The sequence below is a fragment of the Marmota marmota genome, unplaced genomic scaffold (assembly GCF_001458135.2).
Source record: "Marmota marmota marmota unplaced genomic scaffold, marMar, whole genome shotgun sequence".
NCBI classification, from domain to species: domain Eukaryota; kingdom Metazoa; phylum Chordata; class Mammalia; order Rodentia; family Sciuridae; genus Marmota; species Marmota marmota.
The window spans coordinates 60,513,616-60,536,468 of record NW_025999900.1 but is presented as its reverse complement, the minus strand read 5'-3'; the positions used below and the strand labels follow the sequence as shown (position 1 = coordinate 60,536,468).

At 35.1% G+C, this 22,853-nt stretch overlaps 2 protein-coding genes across 7 annotated transcripts in view; one reads left to right on the top strand and one right to left on the bottom strand.

Moving 5' to 3' along the window:
• Nucleotides 1–952, bottom strand: part of LOC107150371 (GSK3B interacting protein) — an 18,890-nt gene extending 17,938 nt beyond the window's left edge. The window contains exon 1 of one of the 2 annotated variants that reach the window (XM_015495369.2): nucleotides 744–952. In XM_015495369.2, coding sequence (XP_015350855.1) covers nucleotides 744–760 — 17 coding nt within the window. In that variant the 5' untranslated portion in view covers nucleotides 761–952. The remainder of the gene's footprint in view (nucleotides 1–743) is intronic. The other variant, XM_015495377.2, reaches the window with a different exon arrangement.
• Nucleotides 7–22,853, top strand: part of Atg2b (autophagy related 2B) — a 64,115-nt gene continuing 41,268 nt past the window's right edge. For 3 of the 5 annotated variants that reach the window (XR_007345971.1, XR_007345972.1, XM_015495390.2), the window contains exons 1-14: nucleotides 7–419; nucleotides 6,746–6,908; nucleotides 9,102–9,254; nucleotides 9,709–9,811; nucleotides 11,347–11,509; nucleotides 12,178–12,357; nucleotides 15,535–15,631; nucleotides 16,171–16,356; nucleotides 17,407–17,561; nucleotides 17,653–17,758; nucleotides 18,894–19,155; nucleotides 20,328–20,478; nucleotides 21,163–21,255; nucleotides 21,389–21,577. Coding sequence is in view for 3 of the 5 variants with exons in the window: in XM_015495390.2 (XP_015350876.1) it covers nucleotides 258–419; nucleotides 6,746–6,908; nucleotides 9,102–9,254; nucleotides 9,709–9,811; nucleotides 11,347–11,509; nucleotides 12,178–12,357; nucleotides 15,535–15,631; nucleotides 16,171–16,356; nucleotides 17,407–17,561; nucleotides 17,653–17,758; nucleotides 18,894–19,155; nucleotides 20,328–20,478; nucleotides 21,163–21,255; nucleotides 21,389–21,577 (2,163 nt within the window). In the remaining 2 variants the exon portion in view is untranslated. The remainder of the gene's footprint in view (nucleotides 420–6,745; nucleotides 6,909–9,101; nucleotides 9,255–9,708; nucleotides 9,812–11,346; nucleotides 11,510–12,177; nucleotides 12,358–15,534; nucleotides 15,632–16,170; nucleotides 16,357–17,406; nucleotides 17,562–17,652; nucleotides 17,759–18,893; nucleotides 19,156–20,327; nucleotides 20,479–21,162; nucleotides 21,256–21,388; nucleotides 21,578–22,853) is intronic. The other 2 variants (XM_048799294.1, XM_048799295.1) reach the window with 2 other exon arrangements.

The window sequence follows — 22,853 nt, the reverse complement described above, 5'->3', positions numbered from 1 at the left end:
GCCTGGAGCGACCGCCGGCGACTCCTCACGCGCCTGGTCCCGCCGGGCCTAGCGCGAGCGGTGCGGCGCGGGTGATGGGGTCGCCCTGAGGGACGGTGGCGCCGAGCGGGCATGCAGGAGCCGTCCAGCGCTTCAGACCCGCCGCGGCCTGGGCCCGCCGGCTGCGATCCGAGGTGCCGCCGGCCTCGGAGCCGGAGCCTGGGCGCGAGGCCGGAGCCGCCGCCCGCAGCCCCCGCGGCCAGCTGCCAGCCCTCACCATGCCGTGGCCGTTTTCGGAGTCCATCAAGAAGAGGGCCTGTCGGTACCTCCTGCAGAGGTACCTGGGCCACTTCCTGCAGGAGAAGCTGAGCCTGGAGCAGCTCAGCCTGGACCTCTACCAGGGCACCGGCTCCCTCGCCCAGGTCCCTCTGGACAAATGGGTAAGCGCGGCCCGCCGGGCGGGACTCGCTCCCGGTCCTCGGGCGACTGGACGAGCGTCCTCGGGGTTGGCACGTCGCTCCCTGCTTGGGGCTGTTTGGACCCAGGTGTGGCGGGGCTCGGGGGAATTGTGTCAAGTGTGGTGGTTAGTCTGTTGGCTGCGAGATCCGTCCCCAGAATCACGTGTTCCAGAAACTTAACAGCTGTCAAGGCGTCTACACCGTGGGACTCGCGAATCCGGGCCGTGGGGGCCCTGGGGCAGGCCGGGGCCCGGGAGCGAGGTGGCCAGCCCTGGCTGTGGGGTGGAGGGCCCGTGGCCGACCGACCTGTCGTTGGGTGACATTCCGGAATGATGAAAGATGAAGGGACCGTTGGGATGTCGGGACCCCGGTTGGTTATTTGGGGGTGGCTGCGTGCACGCCGCGCTTGCCTGGTTTTCTCCGAAGCCTTTGCCATTTGGAAGAAAGTCGGGTGGAGGCTTCCTGTGCCGCTTTGCCTGCGTCGCTTGATTACGTGTTTTCAAGGCCAGCGTGTGTAGCCAGGTGGTGAGTGGCCGAGTGACCCTGGTAGTGCCACAGTTGTTACGCCTGTGGACTTCACGTCGCAAACGTAAAAGCAGGCGTTGCGAAAGCGCTGAAGTTGCGATTCAGACATTTTTATAGTCTGATTTACACTTGTCGCCCAGAGGCTGTGAGTTGACTCATTATGCCTTAAGGCTTTTCAGGTGTATCCGACTCACCACCTGCCGTTGTGTGGGCACCTGTGGGTGGGACGCGTAGTATTTTACATAAAAAGTCTGTTTGGCCTTCAGTTGGACAAGGTTAGAGTGGCTTCTCCCCTTTGCCATAGAAAAGCTTCAATTATGGTAACAGCTTATTAGGACTCTATTATTAATTTGTGCTAAGGAGTATGAGTAAGCATATAATTGTATCAGTAAGTAGGTGACTTAAGCTAGAGTCTTAAATTAGTTTAAAGAGCCCTAGTTTGAGTAGCAAAAAGACTTAGTCCTACACCAGGGTTGTCCAGGTTGCCAAAATTAGCCAAGTGATAGTGGAGGTAGAATTTACCTGAGGTCAATACGTCATATTGTACTTCTATAGTATAAATGCAATTCTTACCAAAAGGTAGAAATTCTGATAGTTATTTTTGAATTCAGCAACCCATCATTCTATATTTTTGGTACATTTGGAATGGAGAATCTTGAAGGAGGAGGGTTGGGCATTTTATTTTAGTGTGTTGGGATCAACCCAGGGCCTCTCACATGCTAGGTAAGTTTTCTACAAGTGAACTTTATCCCCAGTCCTGGACATTTATCACATGTCTTTAGTAAGAGGAGTGACTAATATGCATTATTCTTTAATGTCTTCATATCCAAAAGATAGGTATTATTTCCATTTTATAGAAGGAGTTAAATAATTTGCTCAAGTCACATAGCTAGCAGGTGTTACAGTGAGAATTAAAATCTAGTTCCTAAGCCTATGCTTTTTTTTAATTTTATTACATCACATAGTTTATGAGGAATCCAGTTAACAAGGGAGCTGAACAGGTGCTTCACAGAAGAAATACGAATCGTCACAAATATATGAAAACTGTTCAACTTCTCTAGCAATTCGAGAAACACAAAACTACACTGAGATTCCATCTCACTCCACTCCATCTCACTTTTTGTATTATCAAGAATACAAATAACAATAAATGTTAGCGAGGATGTCGGGGTGGGGGGGGAAGGTACACTCATACATTAATGGTGGGAGTGCAATTGATGCAACCACTCTAGAAAGCAATATGAAGATTCCTCAGAAAACTTGTAATGGAACCACCATTTGACCCAGTTATTCCACTCCTTGGAATATACCCAGAGGACTTCAAATTAGCGTACTACAGTAATGCAGCCACATCCATGTTTATAGCAGCTCAATTCACAATAGCCAAGCTATGGAATCAACCTAGATGCCCTTCAGCAGGTGAATGGATAAATAAAATATGATATATATACACAATGGAATATTATTTAGCCATAAAGAAGAATGAAATGATGGCATTTGCCACTAAATGGATGGAAATGGAGACTATCATGCTAAGTGAAATAAGCCAGTTCCAAAAAACCAAAGGCTGAATGTTCTGTCTGATTTGTGGATGTTAACGCACAATAAGGGGGAGGGGTGGAATGGAAGAATAGAAGTTCACTGGATTAGATAAAAGGGAATGAAGGGAAGGGTGGGGAAATAGAAAGAAAGACAGTAGAATGATTCGGACTTAACTTTCCTATGTTTTTATAAGAGTACATGACCAGTGAAACTCCACATCATGTACAACCACAATAATGGGAAGTTATACTCCATGTATGCATAATATGTCAAAATATATTGTCATGCACATCTAAAAAGAACAAATAAAAAAGGAAGCCAATTAATGTTTATTGAGCACCTATTTATGTCAGGCAGTGTTCTAGGCTTTTTCATTTCTGTGGTTTTATTTTATCCTTATGGGAAATCAAATGATGATATTTGAATTTTATACATTGACTTCAGGATCATTGGCAAAATAATTTATGACTAGACTTAATTTGAGGATTGTTGTGTTCTTGTAAGGGTTATGCCAACTAAAATGCTACTGTCAAAGTTTCCAGTAATATTTGCTGCTGTTTATTTATTTTAGTGTGATACTTAGCTATAACTATTCAAAATTCTGTTTACAAATTCAGTTGCTTTTGATACTTGCTTTTACTGACTTTTATAACTGAAAAAATGATACCTACAAAGATTCAAAAATCCTAATGGAAGAATGCATCATTGGCTACATTATTATTATTTTTTTTTTTTAAATACTAGGAATTCAACTCCAGGGCACTTTACTACATCCCCAGTCCTTTTGTTTTTATTTGGGATAGGGTCTCATTAAGTTGCTCAGGGTCTCAGTAAGTTGCTGAAGCTGGCCTTGAACTTTTGATCTGCCTCAGCCTGTGGAGTCCCAGGGATTACAGGTGTGTGCATGATGCCCGGCTAATGGTTCAATTCTTCTTTTTTTTTTTTTTAATGTTTTAATTCTTAACTAATTTATGCATAGAATTTTGTTGAGATTGGCAGTGACAGTCCCTTCTTCCCTGATCTTGATTAGTTATTCTTGTTAATTCATTGGAAAGTGCTGCAGAATAAAAAATTAGATTTTTTTTTTCTCCCTAAACTTTTTGTTCAGAAGACTTTTAGGTTGGTTGGGATAGTCTTTCCATATTTTTAAACCTTTTGTAACCTGTGTAGATAATGTCTTCTAAAAACAGACTGTGTTTAAATAGACAGTGTTTTTAAAAAGTCATTGTTTTCAACAATAAAATCATGGAACAATGGAAACATTTCCAAATATAGTTTTAAGAAGTATACCCTCTTTATAGTATAGGTATCCTTTGAAAAGGCGTTATTTTCTTTTTCACTATTAAAATATTTTTTTTATTTTCAAAAGACAGATTAAATATATTGTATTTTTGGGACCTGAAGGTAGCATGTACTAACGGTAGCTGTTTATCATCATATAAATGTTTGGCATATTTAGAACTACTTACACTGTGGAAAAGGGAACTGCTTATTGCAAAACTCAGCTTTTAAGAACTTGATGAAAAGAAAAATCAGGAAACCAGAAAGTTATTTTCACACACTCTCTCTTTACAAAGATTCCACCATTTAAAGATCTGTTTTTAGTATATAGAATGTAAGCCTAAGTAAGTTTCAGTATGCTGAAATGGAATGTTCACTTGAGGACACTGCTCTTAACTCTTCTCTGTTGTGGAACTGCTGGTCAGCTCTGTACAGATCTGAATAAGAGTACTAATGCCTATTTATATATTAACTTGTAGTACAACTTTGTAATATAACCATTGAGACATTTAATGTAGAATATCTGATTTTCTTCTTACATCCCTATGAATCATCTTTTACACTTCCATATATATATATACCCCACTTTGGAGAGAAGTACTTTAAACAGTTCCTGGTGGGAGGGGGAAGAAGAGCAAGGGGTTTGGAATGGCTCCGTAGTTGGAATGGGCTGTTTGATAGTTTCATGAGTTCCTTGTCTCTAGAAGAGGGCAAAACATAGAGGAAATCTGCTTGGTAGGAGGTTGGATTTAAGACTCCCACTCCAAACCCTTTAAGAATATGACTTTAATTTTTTAAATGGAAGTTCTTCCATGAATGAATTAAATGCATCTGCTATTGTGAGAGGCTTAGAGATCTAATAGTGAACTAAACGAAGACCCTTTTCTCATAGGAATTCAGTGTGGTACAAGTAGATAGATATTAGCAACTCAGTACACCAAAGTCTTTTAAGTTCAATTTAATAATTTGTTTGCTTTGATATTTATGTCTTATTGGTATATATAATAAAATTGTTTTCAGTTCTAGAAATATTATTACCATTATTTGCCAAATGCTATAGTAGAAACTGGAGTGTGGCCTTTTTAAAAAAAAATATATGCATGAAACTCATTGATGATAACAGAAAGCAAAATGGCTTTAAACAGAAGAGCCTTAAGGAAATCTACAGGAGGGCATTTATTTGCTGAGAATTTCAGGTGGTTCTACTTTTACTTTAAGAATTTTTGAATCACATGGAAGTACTTTAGTGAACTAATGGGGAAAATGTCACCAGACTACACAACAAGGGGTCAATTTGACCAAGTTAGGTTTAGAAGTTTGTTCTGTTCATAGTGTAGAGTAAACTTTGGATTTGTATAGGTTGAATTTCAAAGTACCTTATGAAACAAGACAGACATAAGGGATTTTTGCCCAAGTGCACATAAGACTGTAAGTGCAACCTATTTAAACATGTAACTAGGCAAATTGCAGCTAGGTAGTACAGTGTAAATTCTTGAACTACTTTGTTAACATCTGACACATTTTCTTTTTAGTATTATTCTTCAGTGTTGTAATAAAATTTTCTGAAGCATTATATTAGAAATTTTAAGTAGCCACAAAATTGGGACAGAAATTTTGGTTTGTACTGAGAAAAGAATTCCTCAAATCCATTTTCTTAAATGGTTGTCTAATGTTGACAGATTCCCATTTGCAAAGGCTAAGTCACTGTTTATGTACACTTAAAATGTTTGATGTATTTTTAATTGTTCATTTTAATTATAACACTAATATGTTTATTGTAAAGAAAAAAACAGAAAAGAAATATATAAAGTATGAAGTAATAGTACCTAATCCTATCTCTTCCAGAGAGAACAATATGGCATACAAATTTCAAATTTTTAATTATGGAAATAATATATGAAACAAGCAGTTTTGAACTTAGTTTTTTTGTCTTACATGGGGGTGGGGAATGAAGGAGGAACTTGAGATTGGAGTAAGTTTAAGTTTTACCATGAAGAATTTTGAGGGGGCTTTGAAATATTCAAGTAGAGATGACAGGAGGCATAGAGGAAAATTGGAGTTGATAAAGACTGGAGCACCAGAGGGAGTCAGTAGTCACTGAAACTGGAAATAGATGCAAAGTAGGTGCATTAGGTTGAGAGATATGGCTGAAGATAAAATACCAACATTTTAAGTGGCAAAGGGTTGGAAAAAAGACAGAGTGAAGTGTCACGGAAGCCAAAGGAAGTTATAATTCCAAAATGGGAATAGAGGTGTACCTGTTACGGTAATGTATCCTTATGCTTAGTGTACACCATTGGCTGAACTATCTATAGCCTCATGCTTAGATAACCTTCAAAATGAATATGGATGGGTTGTTTCTCCCTATACTCTAATTAATTCATGTATCCTTAGTCGAATACACTTAAACCTAGAATTCAGTACGCCCCAGCATAAATTTCATTCTAAATTTTAAAATAGATATAAACTTGAGAAATACTGATATAGTAAATAAGAATTGAGGAATTTTACAGTAGCAATATAATTTAGTTTTTGGAGTTACTGGGATTGTCGTGTCAAAATAAATAAAAGCATAAGATAGGAAAGACCAGAAAATACATTACTGGCCCTGCTTCTACATACAGTTGCCTCTGCGTGTGTTACTTTGCTGGTTAACTTTGAGCCTCTGGTCTCAGCTTAAAAATCAAACTTTCTCTGGAGGCCTGCTGTTAGTTAGCTCCAGGTTAGCTTCTGTCATGTGCTTAAAAGAGCCATCTATTTCCTCTGTCATGCAACTCCTCATTCTTTAACAAAGTCTCTTGGGTGTTGTGTACATCTTAATGAAAACCAAATCACCTTTTAACTTGGTCTCTGCTTTCTTTTCTGTGCTTATTCACAGGTATGGGCATATTCATATCTTTGAAAAAGTTAATTTTATGTTCTTTGTGTGATTTCAAAATGAATTTGGTTTTTCTCTTTAGTGTCTCAATGAAATCCTGGAGTCAGCAGATGCACCTTTAGAAGTCACCGAAGGATTTATTCAGTCGATTTCTCTGTCAGTTCCGTGGGGCTCCTTGCTACAGGACAATTGTGCACTGGAAGTAAAAGGGTTAGAAATGGTCTTCCGACCTAGACCTCGTCTAGGTAGGTTGTTATGTGTTCCTGTTTTATTTGCTTCTATTTTTACCCTACAGAGATTGAGAAAGTAGCCTGATTGATTTATTGATTTTCTTTGATTTTGTAAAAATTTCAGTTGATAAAATATTAGGATTTGGTTCTTTGTAGGATGTGTGTGATGAAAATTCTAAGAGTTGTTTCTTTCCCTGTTTACTCACAGAAACTTCAGTGTACATATACTTTGGTTTATGTAATTATTTGTTACTTATTATCTAAAGTTTTAAAGATTCAAAGTATTGCCACTTAACAAGGAAGAGTACTCAAAGCTATTCTGATATAAATAAGGTGAGCAGGGAGAAGGGAATGCTCTTCTTGAGAATGTCTACTTATAAATGTAGAAAAAAAATAGGATTGATAAATTTAGAGGAAAAGTATGCAGTGATAAAAATTTTAATCCTATACTGTATGAAACTCCAAAGTTTAAATTTTGCTTAGTAGAATTATAGTGACCTGTATTTTGAAAATTGATAGTATAATCATGTATATCCTCTTTAATAATCTGATAGTTAATTTATCAGAATATTCTCTATTTTAACTATGATGGGTATATATAATACTTCCCTATGAAAAGTCAAACTTTAAAATATTTTTTCCTTTTAAAATATTCCATTAAGAGGACTTGTAAATTCCATTTTGGAAAGCAGTAATTTTTCTAGTAATCTTCATTTATTTTGAATACCTAAGGAGGTATGATGGAATTTTCTTAGGAGGGAAAATCTGGAAAGAATATTTTACAGTTCATTTGTTTCCTCCGCAAAAGATGTTCCTTTGTGTTACCTACACTTATGCTAATTTCCAAAGTTATATCATCTGCCACCTCTGCCAGATTTCCTGTTGATCCCCTCAGCTAGGAGATGATTCTTCTCTTGGCTTTTATGATGTTTTCATTTGACTCTTAGTAGTCTTCTATTAATTCTTCTTAGCCATGCTGTATTTCTTCTACTACTTGTAAGCATTCCGAGGGCAATTCGTAATTCATTTTTCTATGCTCTATAGCAGGTTAGCAAACTCTGGCCTACAAGATAAATCAAGCCTGTTACCTTTTTTTTTTGGTACTGGGGATTGAACTCGGGGACACTTGACCACTGAGCCACATCCCCAGCCCTATTTTTGTATTTTATTTAGAGACAGGGTCTCACTGAGTTGCTTAGCACCTCTCCGTTGCTTAGGCTGGCTTTGAACTTGCAATTCTCCTGTCTCAGCCTCCGGAGCCACTGGGAAAACAGGTGTGCACCACTGATCCCAGCTTGTTAACTGTTTTTATAAATAAAATTTTATGGAAACACAGCCATGCCTTTTTTATTTACTTTCTACTTTAGCACTATTGTAGGAGAGTTGTGATAGAGAACATATTGCCCACAAAGCCTAAAATATTCAATATCTCACCCTTTATAGAAAATTAATTGCCTCTCGATGGGTGTAGTGGTACACACCTGTAATTCCAGCACTAGGAAGCTCAGGCAGAAGAGGCCAGCCTCAGCAACTTGAGACCCTATCTCAAATAAAATCTAAATCACCCCCAGTAATCTCCAGAAACAAAAAAAAAAAAAAGAAAAGAGAAAGTTCATTGAACCCTGCTGTGTAGTATTTAGAACAGTAACATACATGTACAAGAATAATTCTTGTTGAATGAGTGTATGAATTAATATTTTCTAAAAGTAAAATATATAGTGAAATCACATATCGCTGGAATTTTTCATGTGATCTGCTTTTGTAAGGTGGTATTTAAATCTCAAGAGTAATTTCTAGAATATTGTTTCCCTGTGTAACACCCTAGTGTTAAAAATCTATTTGAGTTGAGGCTACAATAACAGATCTGCACAATACATCGGAACTAGAAAAAAATGATTGTTTTTTCAAAGCCTCCCTGAACTCATTAATTGACTTTAAAATAAGTGTCATAAATGCAAACTTAATAACTATATATTAATAATAAATCTACTTGAAATATGTTAATTTTAAGAAATGGGGGAGGGGGAAGTATTAGGGTAGTATGACATTGATCAAATTGTATTGTTACACTGTATGCATGTACAAATATGTAGCAACAAATCTCATCATTATGTACAACTATAATGCAGCAATAAAAAAGTGGAAAATTCAAAGAAATGGCATTGTTGAAATTTTGAGAAATTATGGATTAATCTTTATTTTCTGTAGCAACTGGTTCTGAGCCTATGTATTGGTCAAGTTTCATGACCAGCAGTATGCAACTGGCAAAAGAATGTCTTAGCCAAAAATTAACAGATGAACAAGGAGAAGGATCCCAGCCTTTTGAAGGGCTTGAAAAATTTGCTGAAACCATCGAAACAGGTTTGACATTATTGATCATCTCTAAAAATTCAAATTTTATTTAGCAATTTAGTACCTTAATAACTTAAGTCTTGTGTAAGGCAGCCCTCTTGGAGTGTTTTTTAAAAGAATTAATGTTCTCATTTCAGAACTTTACAATTGGGGTTATTTCATTTAATTGCAATTATTTCCCTAGTCTCTCATTTGTTTGATTTATTACATTTGCAAAATGATGTGATTGGAGTTCAACAGACAGTGTTAGTGACTGTTCTAAGTATCTATTGAACAGTAGCTTGGGTACGTGTTCAGTAAGTGTAATATCTATTTTAAAACTCAGAATTTGGGACTTTTAATGGAAAGAAATCTGGCTTTTTTATTTTGTAAGTTGTTATCAAACAAGTATTTTTTCTTTTATTAGAACTTTTTATTTAGTAGATATATGGTTCTTCCATTAATGATTAATTGTTTATTCTAGTACTAAGAAGAGTAAAAGTCACTTTTATAGACACTGTTTTGAGAATTGAACATGTGCCAGAAAATTCCAAAACTGGAACAGCCCTTGAAATTCGAATAGAAAGGTAAGAATTTTTAAGAATTTGAAAATAACTGTATTCTAACTCTCACATTACATTTCAAAATGCTGGGCTGGGAATGTGACTCAGTGGAAGAGAGCTTATCTAGCATGTGTGAGTCCCTTGGTTCAATTCCTAATACTGCAAAAATTAAAAAAATAAATTCAGGATGCTTTTGGAGACTAGAGGTGATGATATTAAATTAAAATACTACATAACATTGGAGTAAAGTGCTGTTCTCCAAGTTAGATTCTAATTCCATTATTGAAATTACTATGTTAAATTTAAAGCAAGTAGTTTTCTTTTAGTTATCAAATCAAAGCTACAAGTATTGGAGTGCTACTAAATTTCAGGCTGTCTTGTGAGTTTGCGTTTTTTTTTGTGGAGCAATGCAATATGTAGGTGGGTTTCATTAATGTGAAGGACTGGCTTTGCTGTGCTTAATCTTAGTGCTGCTTGATTGAGAGAGGGGGAAGGAAGGCACTGTTTCTTTGGAGAATTCTATAAGCATTAGTTTCAGGCAAATATCTATAATATTGATTTACTTAAAAAGATATAAACATGCTGCTTTTAATTTTCTGTGTACCCACTTGGTAGCACCCCATAAAAGCTTGAAAGCAAATTTATTTACGTATGTACATCTGAGTGTTGATGTGAAGTCATATCTTCACCAGTGTTGGTGCTGTACAACTTGCTAAGAGAAATGAGCAGGATGAGGTATGTACACCAAGCCCCAAAGACACTTTTTTTTTTGTACTGGGGATTGAACTCAGGTAACTTAACTACTGAGCCATATCCCCAGCTCCTTTTATGTTTTATTTAGAGACAGGGCCTCGTTGATTTGCTTAGGGCTTCACTAAGTTGTTGAGGTTGGCTTTGAACTCTATCCTCCTGCCTCAGCCTCCTGAGCCACTGGAATTACAGGTGTGTGCCAAGACTCCTGGCCCCAAAGACCCTTTGTATATTTATCTATTGGGGTCCTTTTCCAGGGTTTAAAGAGATGTACTATGGTTTCTGTTTTTCTCAAAAATACATCTGTTGTTAAACAATTATTGTTAATGATCTTTGAAAATAGGGGGCATTGCCTTAGGTGGCATATTAAAACTGTTTGTAATATCTCATGCATTTGGAACCACATACTTTATCTTCTTTAAAATGAAGATTGGTCACACAAGAATTCAAGAAATGTCATTTTCAGACTTGTGACTTGAAGCCAAATGCTGTCTCACTGTTACCAAGAGATATTTTGGGAAGGAGTACAGGAATTGTTTTCCTTGAAGCTAACTTTAGGAAGTTATTAATTTTTTCCTTCAATTTAAGAGTCTTATAAAGTTATTTTTCTTGGAGTTTAAGGTCTCTGGGAAATATTTACTGAAGTGTGATCATTCTGACCTATTTTATAGGCATTATTATAGGTACATTCTAAGAAATGCTAACACCTGAAAAGTCTCTTTAACTTAAAAGCTCTCCATTTTTTTATTATTGCAAATAAGTTGTCCCAGGAGTTTTGTTCAAATAATCTTTTTGTTTTTAATTTTTAGAACTGTATACTGCGATGAAACTGCTGACGAATCCTCAGGAATTAATGTACATCAGCCCACAGCTTTTGCTCACAAGTTACTTCAGCTCTCTGGAGTGTCTCTCTTTTGGGATGAGTTTTCTGCATCAGCAAAATCTTCCCCGGTGTGTTCGACTGCACCAGTGGTAAGAGAAACAGAACAATCCTAAACTTGATCATAGATTTCTCAAAGGTTTAAATGAGGACTGTTAAATTTTTCTAGGATGTATAGTATGGGCTAAGTCTTCATCTGATTTGCAAGTTAACACAAATATTCAATATGGCAATATGTATTTCAGATATTTAAATATACTTGTACTTTTAATTAATGCCCTCCCCACTTTTTTTAAGCTAGTTTGCTATGTGTTAGTTTGACAGAGAAATGTTGGCAGAATTATTGGGGCAGAATGGCTCATTAGTATATAATCCTTTTACAATATAAACTGGAAATTAAGCAATATTCAAATTTATCTCACAGAATGAACATATTGCTGAAAATATTAGTCATTCCATTATTTACCCTTTACATTATTTCCCAAATTGGGTATTCTTAATTATAGTGTCTGTTAGGTTTTTCTTTCTAAATTGAGCAGATATTATGCTTTCTTCATGAAGTCCTTTCCATGTTGTGTTTTCATTACTAGCCCAATGTAGTACTGTTTTATTTTAGCTACCAGATATAGTTTATCCATTGTAACAATATAGTTTTGCATGCCAAATATTTTATTCTTAAGTTGACATTTATTTTTTGCATTCCAGTTTATTTACACTAAGCTTTTTAAATAGTTCCTTTATTCTTATTGCGTTATTTTAGGAAAATGAGCCAAAGCTGTCACCTAGCTGGAACCCCAAAATTGTTTATGAGCCACACCCACAACTAACTAGAAATTTACCAGAGATAGCGCCCTCTGACCCAGTGCAGATTGGTGGATTAATTGGTAGGTTGGAGTTGAGTCTCACGTTGAAACAGAATGAAGTACTTCCTGGAGCTAAGGTCAGTGTTTATTTTCTCTAATAAAATTAAAAGTATTCTTTAATCTATACACTGAGCCTCTGGTTGGTTACTGTAGATTACCCTGTAACAAAGGTATCTGCAGTTTGGGAATCAGCATTTTATTCTCACTTGGACCTGGTGTTTGGGGTCACAAAATTAAAGTGAGGACTGACTTGGCCTTACTCTTATGCAAGTCAGGTTTTATGAAGAGTTGCCTCCTACACTCACTCTTCCTGTTCTAACAGTCCAAAACCAAAAGCATGGTTTCATTGATTAAGATAACTAGATTTAATTATATAATAGTGTCTTTCTATTGTCATAAAATTAAGATGTTAAAAAGGAAAAGAGATTTGAAAAGCAAGTTGACTGTAGAAATGTCCATCCATATTTTGAATGGAATGACTTTTTATAGTTGTGCAATATTTGTGCAATATTTATGAAAAGATATTCACTTATTATTTTTTGTAGCTTTTTGAAGACTTTGTATAAAGACAATGAAAGATACATTAAGGGGTATGGATATTACTATGGGAATATAGAAGAGGGACACACTGAATGCTTGTAAATATACATAGAAAAATTTTCAGTGTATTGAGGAATCCTCAAATCTTTTCTTGGATTGGGATGTTTGACTCATGTTGGAGGAGGAAATCTAGAATTAGAATGAAGACAGTTCTATTTCTGATTATTGTTCTCTTCCTCGTTTACTGACTTGTCCTACCTCAAGATGGTGTAAAATTCTTTCACTAGGTCTTCAACTGTCTTCCTGAAATAACATGAGAGGCTCCTTAGGGAGTGGATAATTGTAGGTGTGTGTAAGCCCCATGGGAGCTCCCCTGCTGTGGCAATATCCTTGGGATACCAGCACATCAGTGTCTTTAGGGAATGTATTTATCATTTCTTTAAGAAGGAAAAACTATAACAATAACTTTTATAGTTCAATTTTGATCAAATATATATCATTCTCAATATTTATGTTTTTGATCTTTGTACACACCCAAAGTTTTTAATATTATGTATTGATATGTATAAGTTTTTGTCATATGATACTTTTAGAGTTTGTGTATTAGGTGACAAATGGACACCTGGAAATTTTGTGTGGCAGCATTGTGTACCAGCAAATATTTGGTATTAGAGATACTATAATCCTTGTCTCTTTAATAACTTTTGTGTAATAAGTTGGGTACGTGAAATACATTTTGTGTTTATTTAATGAAAATGAGTGCTAAATGGGAAAAAAAGAGTTCTGGAAATTAGCATTGAGAAGCATAGATCTTATAACCTTAATACAGAGTAGACAAGGCGTAGCTTTACAAGATGTGCTCAAAGTGTTAGGTCTTTAGTCTCTTTCCAGTGTTCATTAAACTTTTTTTTTTTTTTTAAAGAGAGAGTGAGAGAGAGAGAATGAGAAAGAAAGAATTTTCTTTTAATATTTATTTTTTAGTTTTCGGCGGACACAACATCTCTGTTTGTATGTGGTGCTGAGGATCGAACCTGGGCCGCACGCACTCGAGGCGAACACGCTACCGCTTGAGCCACATCCCCAGCCCTAAACTTAAACTTTTTAACTGTGCATTCAAAATGTTAAGAAAGGTTTCATGGGTTGGGGTTGTGGCTCAGTGTTGGGGCACTTGCCTAGTATTTGTGAGTCACAGGGTTCAATTTTCAGTACCACATATAAATAAAATAAAGGTCCATTGACAACTAAAAGAAATTAATCACACAAAAAGAAAGGTTTCATGCTATTTTTTTTAGTTCTGCAAGAATAGTATACACTCAAGTAGTAAGTCTGATATTTCATATTTCCAATCTTAGTGTATGTTTTCAGCAATGCATTATATATGAAAGTAGAGGACTGCCTGGATTGATTTAGAGAGATTTTGTTTTAGCCTACTGTGTTACACTGTGTTGAAAAATTTTTTGGTTATTTTATATTTCCAAAAGTAATAAGTACTTTGTCTTTTGTATGCCAAATTCAGAATCTATTTTTTTTTGTTAAAATACCTTTGTTTATTTTTATGTGGTGCTGAGGATCAAACCCAGTGCTTCATATATGTGAGGCAAGCGCTCTACCGCTGAGCCACAACCCCAGCCCCCAGAATCTATTAATAACAAAATATTTTTATAAAAATTAGAATCACAACTCTTGATTATCTATTCTAATAAAGATCAGAGATTATACTTTCAATGCAAAGAAAATATTAAAAAACCATTAAAGAATTTGGCCTATAATCAGAAGTATGTTTTGCCACTCTCCCCAGCCTTAATCAAGGGCATGGCTTAGAGTATCAACGGTCAGTAAGGAGCCCCCTAAAACAGTCTGTGTGTATCAGGGGGAGTCATGCTATGAAAGGAGAGAGGGCTCTTTATCTGGGTCAGCCTCCATTAAAATCTTGCTCTGCAAGTCACTTAATCTTGTGAACCTGTTTCCTCCTCTGTAATACAAACAGTAGTAAGTAGAGAAAATATATACAAAGGCACCAATGCTCAAAATAAATGATAATGATAATTATTGTTTTTAAGGAATATATTATATTCTTAGATCATGGAAACTTATCAGAGTCAATAGTAATTTATTTTTTGTTTGTGCAATTAGAAGAAGTTTGTTTTTCTCTTGACAAAAAGCCATTTTCCAAATGTAAATGTGTTTTATTAATTGTATTATTTATCAATTGCAAAATGGTATACAAATACCAGAAGCTATTTATTAGCTTATTCAAACTAAGAAGAGATGAATGAAAAATAAGGTGGGATATTTAACTTTTTAGAAGGCTGTGTAGAGAATAGAGTGATTGCTTTTGTTGAGTATTCTCCAGGATCAGGAAGAGTGTGATGGAACTTTTGTTTTCAGAAAGAATAGTGAGCCAAGAATTGGAAGGAGAAAGGAAGGCCATGTAAGCACTGTCTTCTGTTTACATGCCTTCAGTGGCTTCCACTCATGTCCAAGAGAGGATGGATGTTGGAACACAGTAGACATCTATCTGAGAGGCACACTGCTTGGTGGCTTTGAGGTCTTTTCCTTTAGGTTTGTGTGAATTAGTAGAGAGACTCTTAGGTAAAGGAATTCAAGATTAGCAGTAAATATTTCTCTCAGTGCTTCAAATATACTGAAATTTATGGTGATGAGGTTTTGAAAGAGTATTCATCCTGAATGGTTTGTTTGTTTATTTTTTTAAGTTGGATGTTGATGGACAGATAGACTCTATTCATCTATTCCTGTCACCAAGACAGGTACACTTGCTTTTGGATATGTTAGCAGCTATTGCTGGACCAGGCAAGTATAATTCTGTTGTTATTATTTTTAGTTCTCTGAAACTTTTAAATTGAAATATATAACATACACCTAAGAAAGTTTATTATTTTGAATATATGAAATTTAACATATATTGTAAATTAAAGATGTATCATGTCCTAAAGAGTTAATTCGATTGTGTCTTTTTGAATTGTGCCACCATGGCATATATTTGCATTCAGAATGTGTCACATTCTTGTTTCAAAATTGTTCTGATTTCTTTGGTTGGGATAGTACTTCATACAAAGAAGAAAATGTAATTCTTGAACACAGTAAGTAGCATACATGTTAAAATATTTTTAGTAACTAATATATACTAGAGGTAAGATTTTTTGATTCCTGGTTAGTTGCCTACAACTTTTATTTAGATTTCTGATTAATATTGAATAGTGGTGTTTTGCACTGCCTTATGGTCTTAAGTTGCCATTGGTATTGGATAAATGGGATTTGGGAGAGAAATGCTTTAAATAACTTAACCTTGAATTTAATTACTATTCTGCTTTCCTTTTGTATACTTGTAGAAAATTCTAGCAAAATAGGGTTAGCTAATAAAGATAGGAAAAACCGACCCATGCAGCAGGAAGACGAGTATCGAATTCAGATGGAATTAAACCGGTATTATTTGAGAAAAGATTCCCTTTCTGTGGGTGTATCTTCAGAGCAAAGCTTTTATGAGACAGAAACGGCTCGTACACCTTCTAGCCGTGGTAAGCAACTCAGTTGACACCAGAATCATACTTAATCATCATAGGTAAAATTAAACTTAATTTTGGCTTTTGTGAAAGGAGTTTAGCAGTGAAATAACAAAAGACCCATATCATTAAGAAATTTTAATTTTTAAGTTTATCTAACCATAGTATTAATAGTGATGTGCCAGCACATGGTTGCTATTTTTTTATTTTGATTTTGTCTTGTAAATGATGTTTTTGAGTAAAGTCAGTTTATAAAAGTGTAGATTTACACAAAAGATAAATTGGGAGTAATTAAACATTTTGTCAAATTATGTGCTCACATAATGATATACAGTAGATTTCTTTAAATAGGAAACTTTATTAATCTTTCCATTAATTATATCTAAGTATCATCATTACCCAGTTTACTTTACATTTACAGGTGTTTTAGAATATATGAGCACTAATACCATAAATAGTAATAATTAATAAAGTATGGAATGTTGAACCGAATAAAAAATTAAAGCCTTCTTAAATTTTGGCCATAACTACCTTTATTTGCGTAAGGGTACAACAATCTCCAAAATATGGAAGTGAAACATAAATAGAAGTCTCAATAATATATTTGATTCTTTTTTTTTTAAAAGGAAATAGCTATATGCATATGAAAAGAGAGAAGGCAATATATTTGTACTATTTATTTATGTTGGAGATTGAACCCAGGGTCTTGTGTATGCTAATGACATTTTAACATGTAGATTTTTTTTTAACTTCTAAATTGTCATATGTTTTAAAAATATACCTTGTAAAATACTGGGTATTAAAAACAACAAAACAAACAAAACAAAGCTTCACAAAACCACTCAGTAGGAAAGCATAACCTTTCGTTAATTAATATTCAATTGAGTTTTTGCTATGCCATTAATAACTTGGATTCAAATACCCCATTGGAAGTAATATACATTTTGGAGCATCACTGTATCTCAATATTTCAGAAGAAGATTATATTAATGTATATTAGCCCACTTTAAAGTATACAAAGTGGGTGAAATTGTGCTATAAGTGATGAAGTTTAATTCTCTCCAGAAGAAGAAGTTTTCTTCTCCATGGCTGATATGGACATGTCCCATAGTCTCTCTTCTCTTCCACCCCTTGGGGATCCCCCAAATATGGACCTGGAGTTATCACTAACTAGTACATACACTAATACCCCAGCAGGATCTCCATTAAGTGCTACTGTGGTAAAGTATTTATTTTATTATTTTATTCTTAAAAAGTTACTTCTAAAATTTTGGACTTTATTCATATTCTTTAAAAAAATATCTTTCATAGCTTCAGCCAACATGGGGAGAGTTCCTTGATCATCATAAAGAACAGCCAGTGAGGGGGTCAGCATTTCCATCCAACCTGGTTCACCAGACATCTTTGCAGAAGGCTGGTGAGTGGAAGAGAGTTAATCTTTGTTTCCAATGGAACCTTTTTTTTTAGTTGTAAATAGACACATATCTTTATTTTTATTTATTTTTATATGGTGCTGAGGATCAAACCCAGGGCCTCAAGTGTGCAAGGCAAGCATTCTACCACTGAGCTACAACCCCAGCCCTCCTGGAATTTTTGAAATATTAAAAATTACAAAATTCTTTTTAGTCATTCTACTTTATTTTTTTTTAAATGTCAATTTTATTTAAAAAAAATTTTTGGTGCTGGATTTGAACTCAGAGCCTTGTATATGTTAAGCATGTACTCTACTTACATCTGTCTTTTGGTTTTTTTTTTTTTTTTTTTTTTGGGGGTCCTTTTTTGGTTTAGGCCATTTAACAAAGTTTAGAAAGAAAATGAATTGTTGAACAATTCCCTGTGAAGTGTTTTAGAATAGTTGCTCATTCATCATAGCTTTTGTGTATTTAAATACTTGGATATTGTTAGTGAAAAGTATCACGTAAGTTTCATATTATTATTAAAGTTTAGGATCCTCAACCATCTGATTATTATATATTTATTTTTGGTGTCAAGGATCTAACCCAGGGCCTCACAATGCCAGGCAAACACTCTACCATTGAGCCATGTCACCAGCCTCCTAATTTTTCTTTCACTGTTTATATATTCCTTGAAATAAAACCTCAAGTTTTTACTCTGCAAATATCAAAATTTTTTTGTGGTGCTGGAGATGAAGGTTAGGGTCCCATGCATGGTAGTCCAGTGCTCTACCACCGACCTGTACACCTCTACCTTTATTCTGCAAAATTTAATTGAAATAAACACAAACCTCAAAAGAAAATTTGGTTAGCAGCTTTTGATTAATTTTGATTTTTCCAGTATACTTTCAATAACGAAAAAGCATTTTTCATACATTTACTATTTTAATGGACTCTTTTCTACTTCAAATATCAAGTATACTAGATGTAAGACATAGGAAGTTAGCAGTTTATTGTACCTTAATTATTTAATGTCATTCTAGCTATTGTATGGTCAGCTGTTTTTTAAACCTAATATATGAGTAAATGTTTTATAGTTTTGATATGTGAATTTAAGTATTAAAATTTATGTGTATAATTTCAACACATGTATTTCAGCTCTCCCATCTAGATCTGTTTCAATGGATGAATCCAGGCCTGAGCTTATTTTTAGACTAGCTGTTGGAACTTTTTCAGTCTCTGTGCTTCACATTGATCCTTTATCTCCACCTGAAACGTCATTGAGCCTCAACCCATTGACACCTATGGCTATAGCTTTCTTTACTTGTATAGAAAAGATTGATCCAGCAAGATTTTCATCTGATGATTTTAAGTCTTTCCGAACAGTATTTGCAGAAGCTTGCTCACATGATCACCTCAGGTAAACTTTGTCATGTTTATTAATGATCTTTGAGTAAGAACCAAGTGTGGACTTTTATATCCAGCTATCTGTATTTGTTTTAAAAATTTATTTGTAAAAGAGTAGAATGAGTACTTTTCTTGCAATGCTATGAAGATGTTTAAAAATAGAATTTTTCATTCAGGTTGTGTGGCATGCAGAACTATGGAGATAATCTGGAATTTGCTAAAACATCTCTGTAGTTCCAAATTTCTTTGCTCGTATTTTGCCATCATCCCTGTTGACTGTATTACAATCATTGGCATTAACAGCTGACGGTAATGTGAGAACTAATGAGAGAGGCACGCTAAAATGCTGCATGTTCACTGGCCAGGAATGGGAAGTTGTACGAGGGTTGGTCCTTAACTTGGGTGCTACATTTCCATCCTTACCTTAAAAAACAAAACAAACCCAAACTGTCCAAATTGACACTGATCCTTTATAAATTGAGTCCTAATAGATGAATTGAATTTGTTAGTATTATTAAAATGCAAATACTGTTTATGACCTGAGTGATATTATTTTGATAAATAGTTTAGGCAAATATAATTAATTTTTTAGAAAAATACCTTTGGGTTTTATTTTAACATAACTATTTTAAAGTTAATATGTAAAGTAGTTTTGATCCCTACCTAAAGATAACCTACAAATTAGGACCATAGTATTTATAGAGATGTAGAGATGCTTTTTCTCTAATTTTGACACGTTTTCAAATATCAGAAAATATAGCAGAACCCACAGAAATTAGAGATAGGCTTCATTTGAGCCCCACCAACTGAAGTTTTAGAATATTTCATGATCCTTTTAGATAATTTTCAGAGACTATTTCATGTATTTTTTAGATCTGAAAGATTTTATCTACTGCAGTGTAAATTTTAAATGTATGGAGAAGGAAGGGCAGTGTTGGGAAATGAACATACCCTGGACGATTTTCCGTCAGTTAAATTTATTTTTTTGTCAGGGAATGGGAAATTGAAAGCAGACTTGGTTAATAATCTTAGGAGTATTACTATTGTTAACTTGAATTTGTCAGAATTAAGTGGGTAATTAGTCTGTTATTAACATTTGTTTATGGTTCCCTGACTACTTGTGATATGTCATTTAATCTAGAAGTATATAGAGGCCTTTAAATGCTGCATTTTTTTTAATAATAGATTTATAGGTACTGGCATCAAAGTAGCCTATGAACAAAGACAAAGATCAGCTTCCCGGTATTTTAGTACTGATACTTCCATTGGACAAATGGAGCTTTTGGAGTGTCTGTTTCCAACCGACTGCCATTCTGTTCCACCTCACTACACAGAGGTAAATGATGGTCACTTTCTTTGCATTACACTTTAAATCTGTCTTGCTTTTAAGGAATTGTATGATCATAAATAGTTTTCTCAAAAAATGAACAGGAATGCATAGAGAAATTCACTCACTTTCAATCATTCTTCATTTCAGAAGACTTTTTTATTGAACAAATACCAAAGTGTACTATTCAAGTTGAGCATAATGTTTTGTGTTCTTTTACCATTAATATGATTTTTCCAAACATCTAAGTATGTTGGCAAAAATAATATTTATTGCTGTTATTTTGCCCTTATATGTTTATTTTCAGAGCTCTTTCTTGAGTATTAATTCATTTGAATTCTCACCTGCATTCTGCAAATAAGACACTGTCTCAGAAGTTAACTTACTGAAGCCCGAGTGGTGGGGAAGGCCAGTAGTCCTGAAATTCAGGAGACTGAAGCAGCAATGCAAGTCATGGGCTGCTGTAGGCAATTTAGTGAGACCTTCAGAGACTTAGCAAGACCCTGTCTCAAAACAAGAAAATTTAACTAACTGGACTAAGATTTACATTGCTAGTGAGTGATGAAAGTGAAAAGTAAGGCCAGCATTTCTGACTTCAGATAGCTCTTCCCACTAGTATATTGGCACCTCTGAATTCCTGTGAGAAATTATAGCTTAACATCTAATATTTAATTTATCTTCTTTGTTTTTAAGCTTTTAACATTTCATTCTAAAGAAGGAACTGATGCCCACCCCCCTGTGTGTCTTCAACTTCATTATAAGCATTCTGAGAATAGAGGACCCCAGGTAAGAAATCTTTTTGTTTAAGTGCTGCATGTAAAATTTTGGGGTATATATTTTCTCACAATTTTGAGGTCTTAACCTAATCTTTTAGTATTATTAGTGATTGTAGTAATGCTCCTCCCTCCCCCCTTTTAAGGGCAGTCAAGCAAGACTTAGTTCAGTTCCTCAGAAGGCGGACTTACAAATTAAATTAAATCCAGTATGTTGTGAACTGGATATAAGTATTGTGGACCGGTTAAATTCCTTGCTTCAACCACAGAAACTTACTACAGTAGAGATGATGGCCTCTCACATGTATACTTCATATAATAAGCATATCAGTCTGGTAAGTATTCAAAATGTTGTAAATAATCATAATTTAATTAGCTAATAGGCTTATTGGGATAATTTCTGAGCTAAGCATTCTCTGTAGATTATATAGCATTCGTTAAAGTATCAGTATAAATTGATGCTCAGGAAAAAGAATTAATAGAATCCAGGTGTGGGGATGCATACTTGTAATCTTGGTTACTTTGGAGGCTGAGGGGTCATAAGTTTGAGGCAGCTTTGGCAATTTAGTGAGATCCTGTCTTAAAAACAAAGGGTGGGGGTTAGGATTCCTGGGAATATAGCACAGTGGTAGGGCACTCAGATTCAATCACTAATACCAAAAAAAAAAAAAAAAGAAAGAAAGAAAAGAAAATAATAGAAGTTATGGCATTTGATAGCATTTGATTCTGTTGTAGGACTTAGATTTCCTTTCCTGTGCTTGTAATATTATAAAGTTTTACCTGTTCACACTTTAAACAAACATCTAAAAAGTGTAGCCCAAGTAATATAGAATATACTTTTGAAACTGGGAAAATAATCTCTTGAGCATCACATTATATTCCTTAGATCTGGTGTATAGATTCTTTCATAAGCAAATCAAGGAAGTCAGATTTGTAAGAAATCTATTTGGAATTTGGGGGCTGTAGGACTAGGACCAACATAGACAACTGTAGTTAAAAAGAAAATGGACAAAATATTCTATTTTCCTATTTATTTTTCCTTAGTGGTGAGTATTCACATTGAATCATTTTTTTATTGTCACCAGTTGCTAGTTATTTTAAGTTCTTTGGACTAGTCTCTATATTTTCTGTTAGTCATAGATATATTGGGATGATGGTTTAATATCTTGGATTACTTTTGCCTTGGAGTGAGAGATAGTATGAGAAAGTCAAATAGAAGAGAGAAAGTGTAGGTTTGTTAAAAATCAATGTGTAATATAAGAAGGGAACTTTCTAGTCTTAAGACTTTAGAGACTGATTCAAGAAATAGTGGACTGTTCCACGTACAGTGGACTAAACCTTTATTGCTTTTAATACATTTTAGAGAAAAGTTAGAAGTGGACCTTTATGTGCATTGCACATTCTTTGACCCTTTTGTTTCATGGTTTGGGGCATGTGGTACATTTGTTTGTTTTCCAGTAGCCATTTCATGGGATTATACTCTTAGATTGTATAGGAACTCAGGGTGAGTCATTTAGTGGATATTTATTTGGAACCTAGTATGTGCTAGGCTCTGGACTTAGTCCTAGAAATACAAAGATGAGTCAGAGACTGGTCTTGTATTTGGCATAA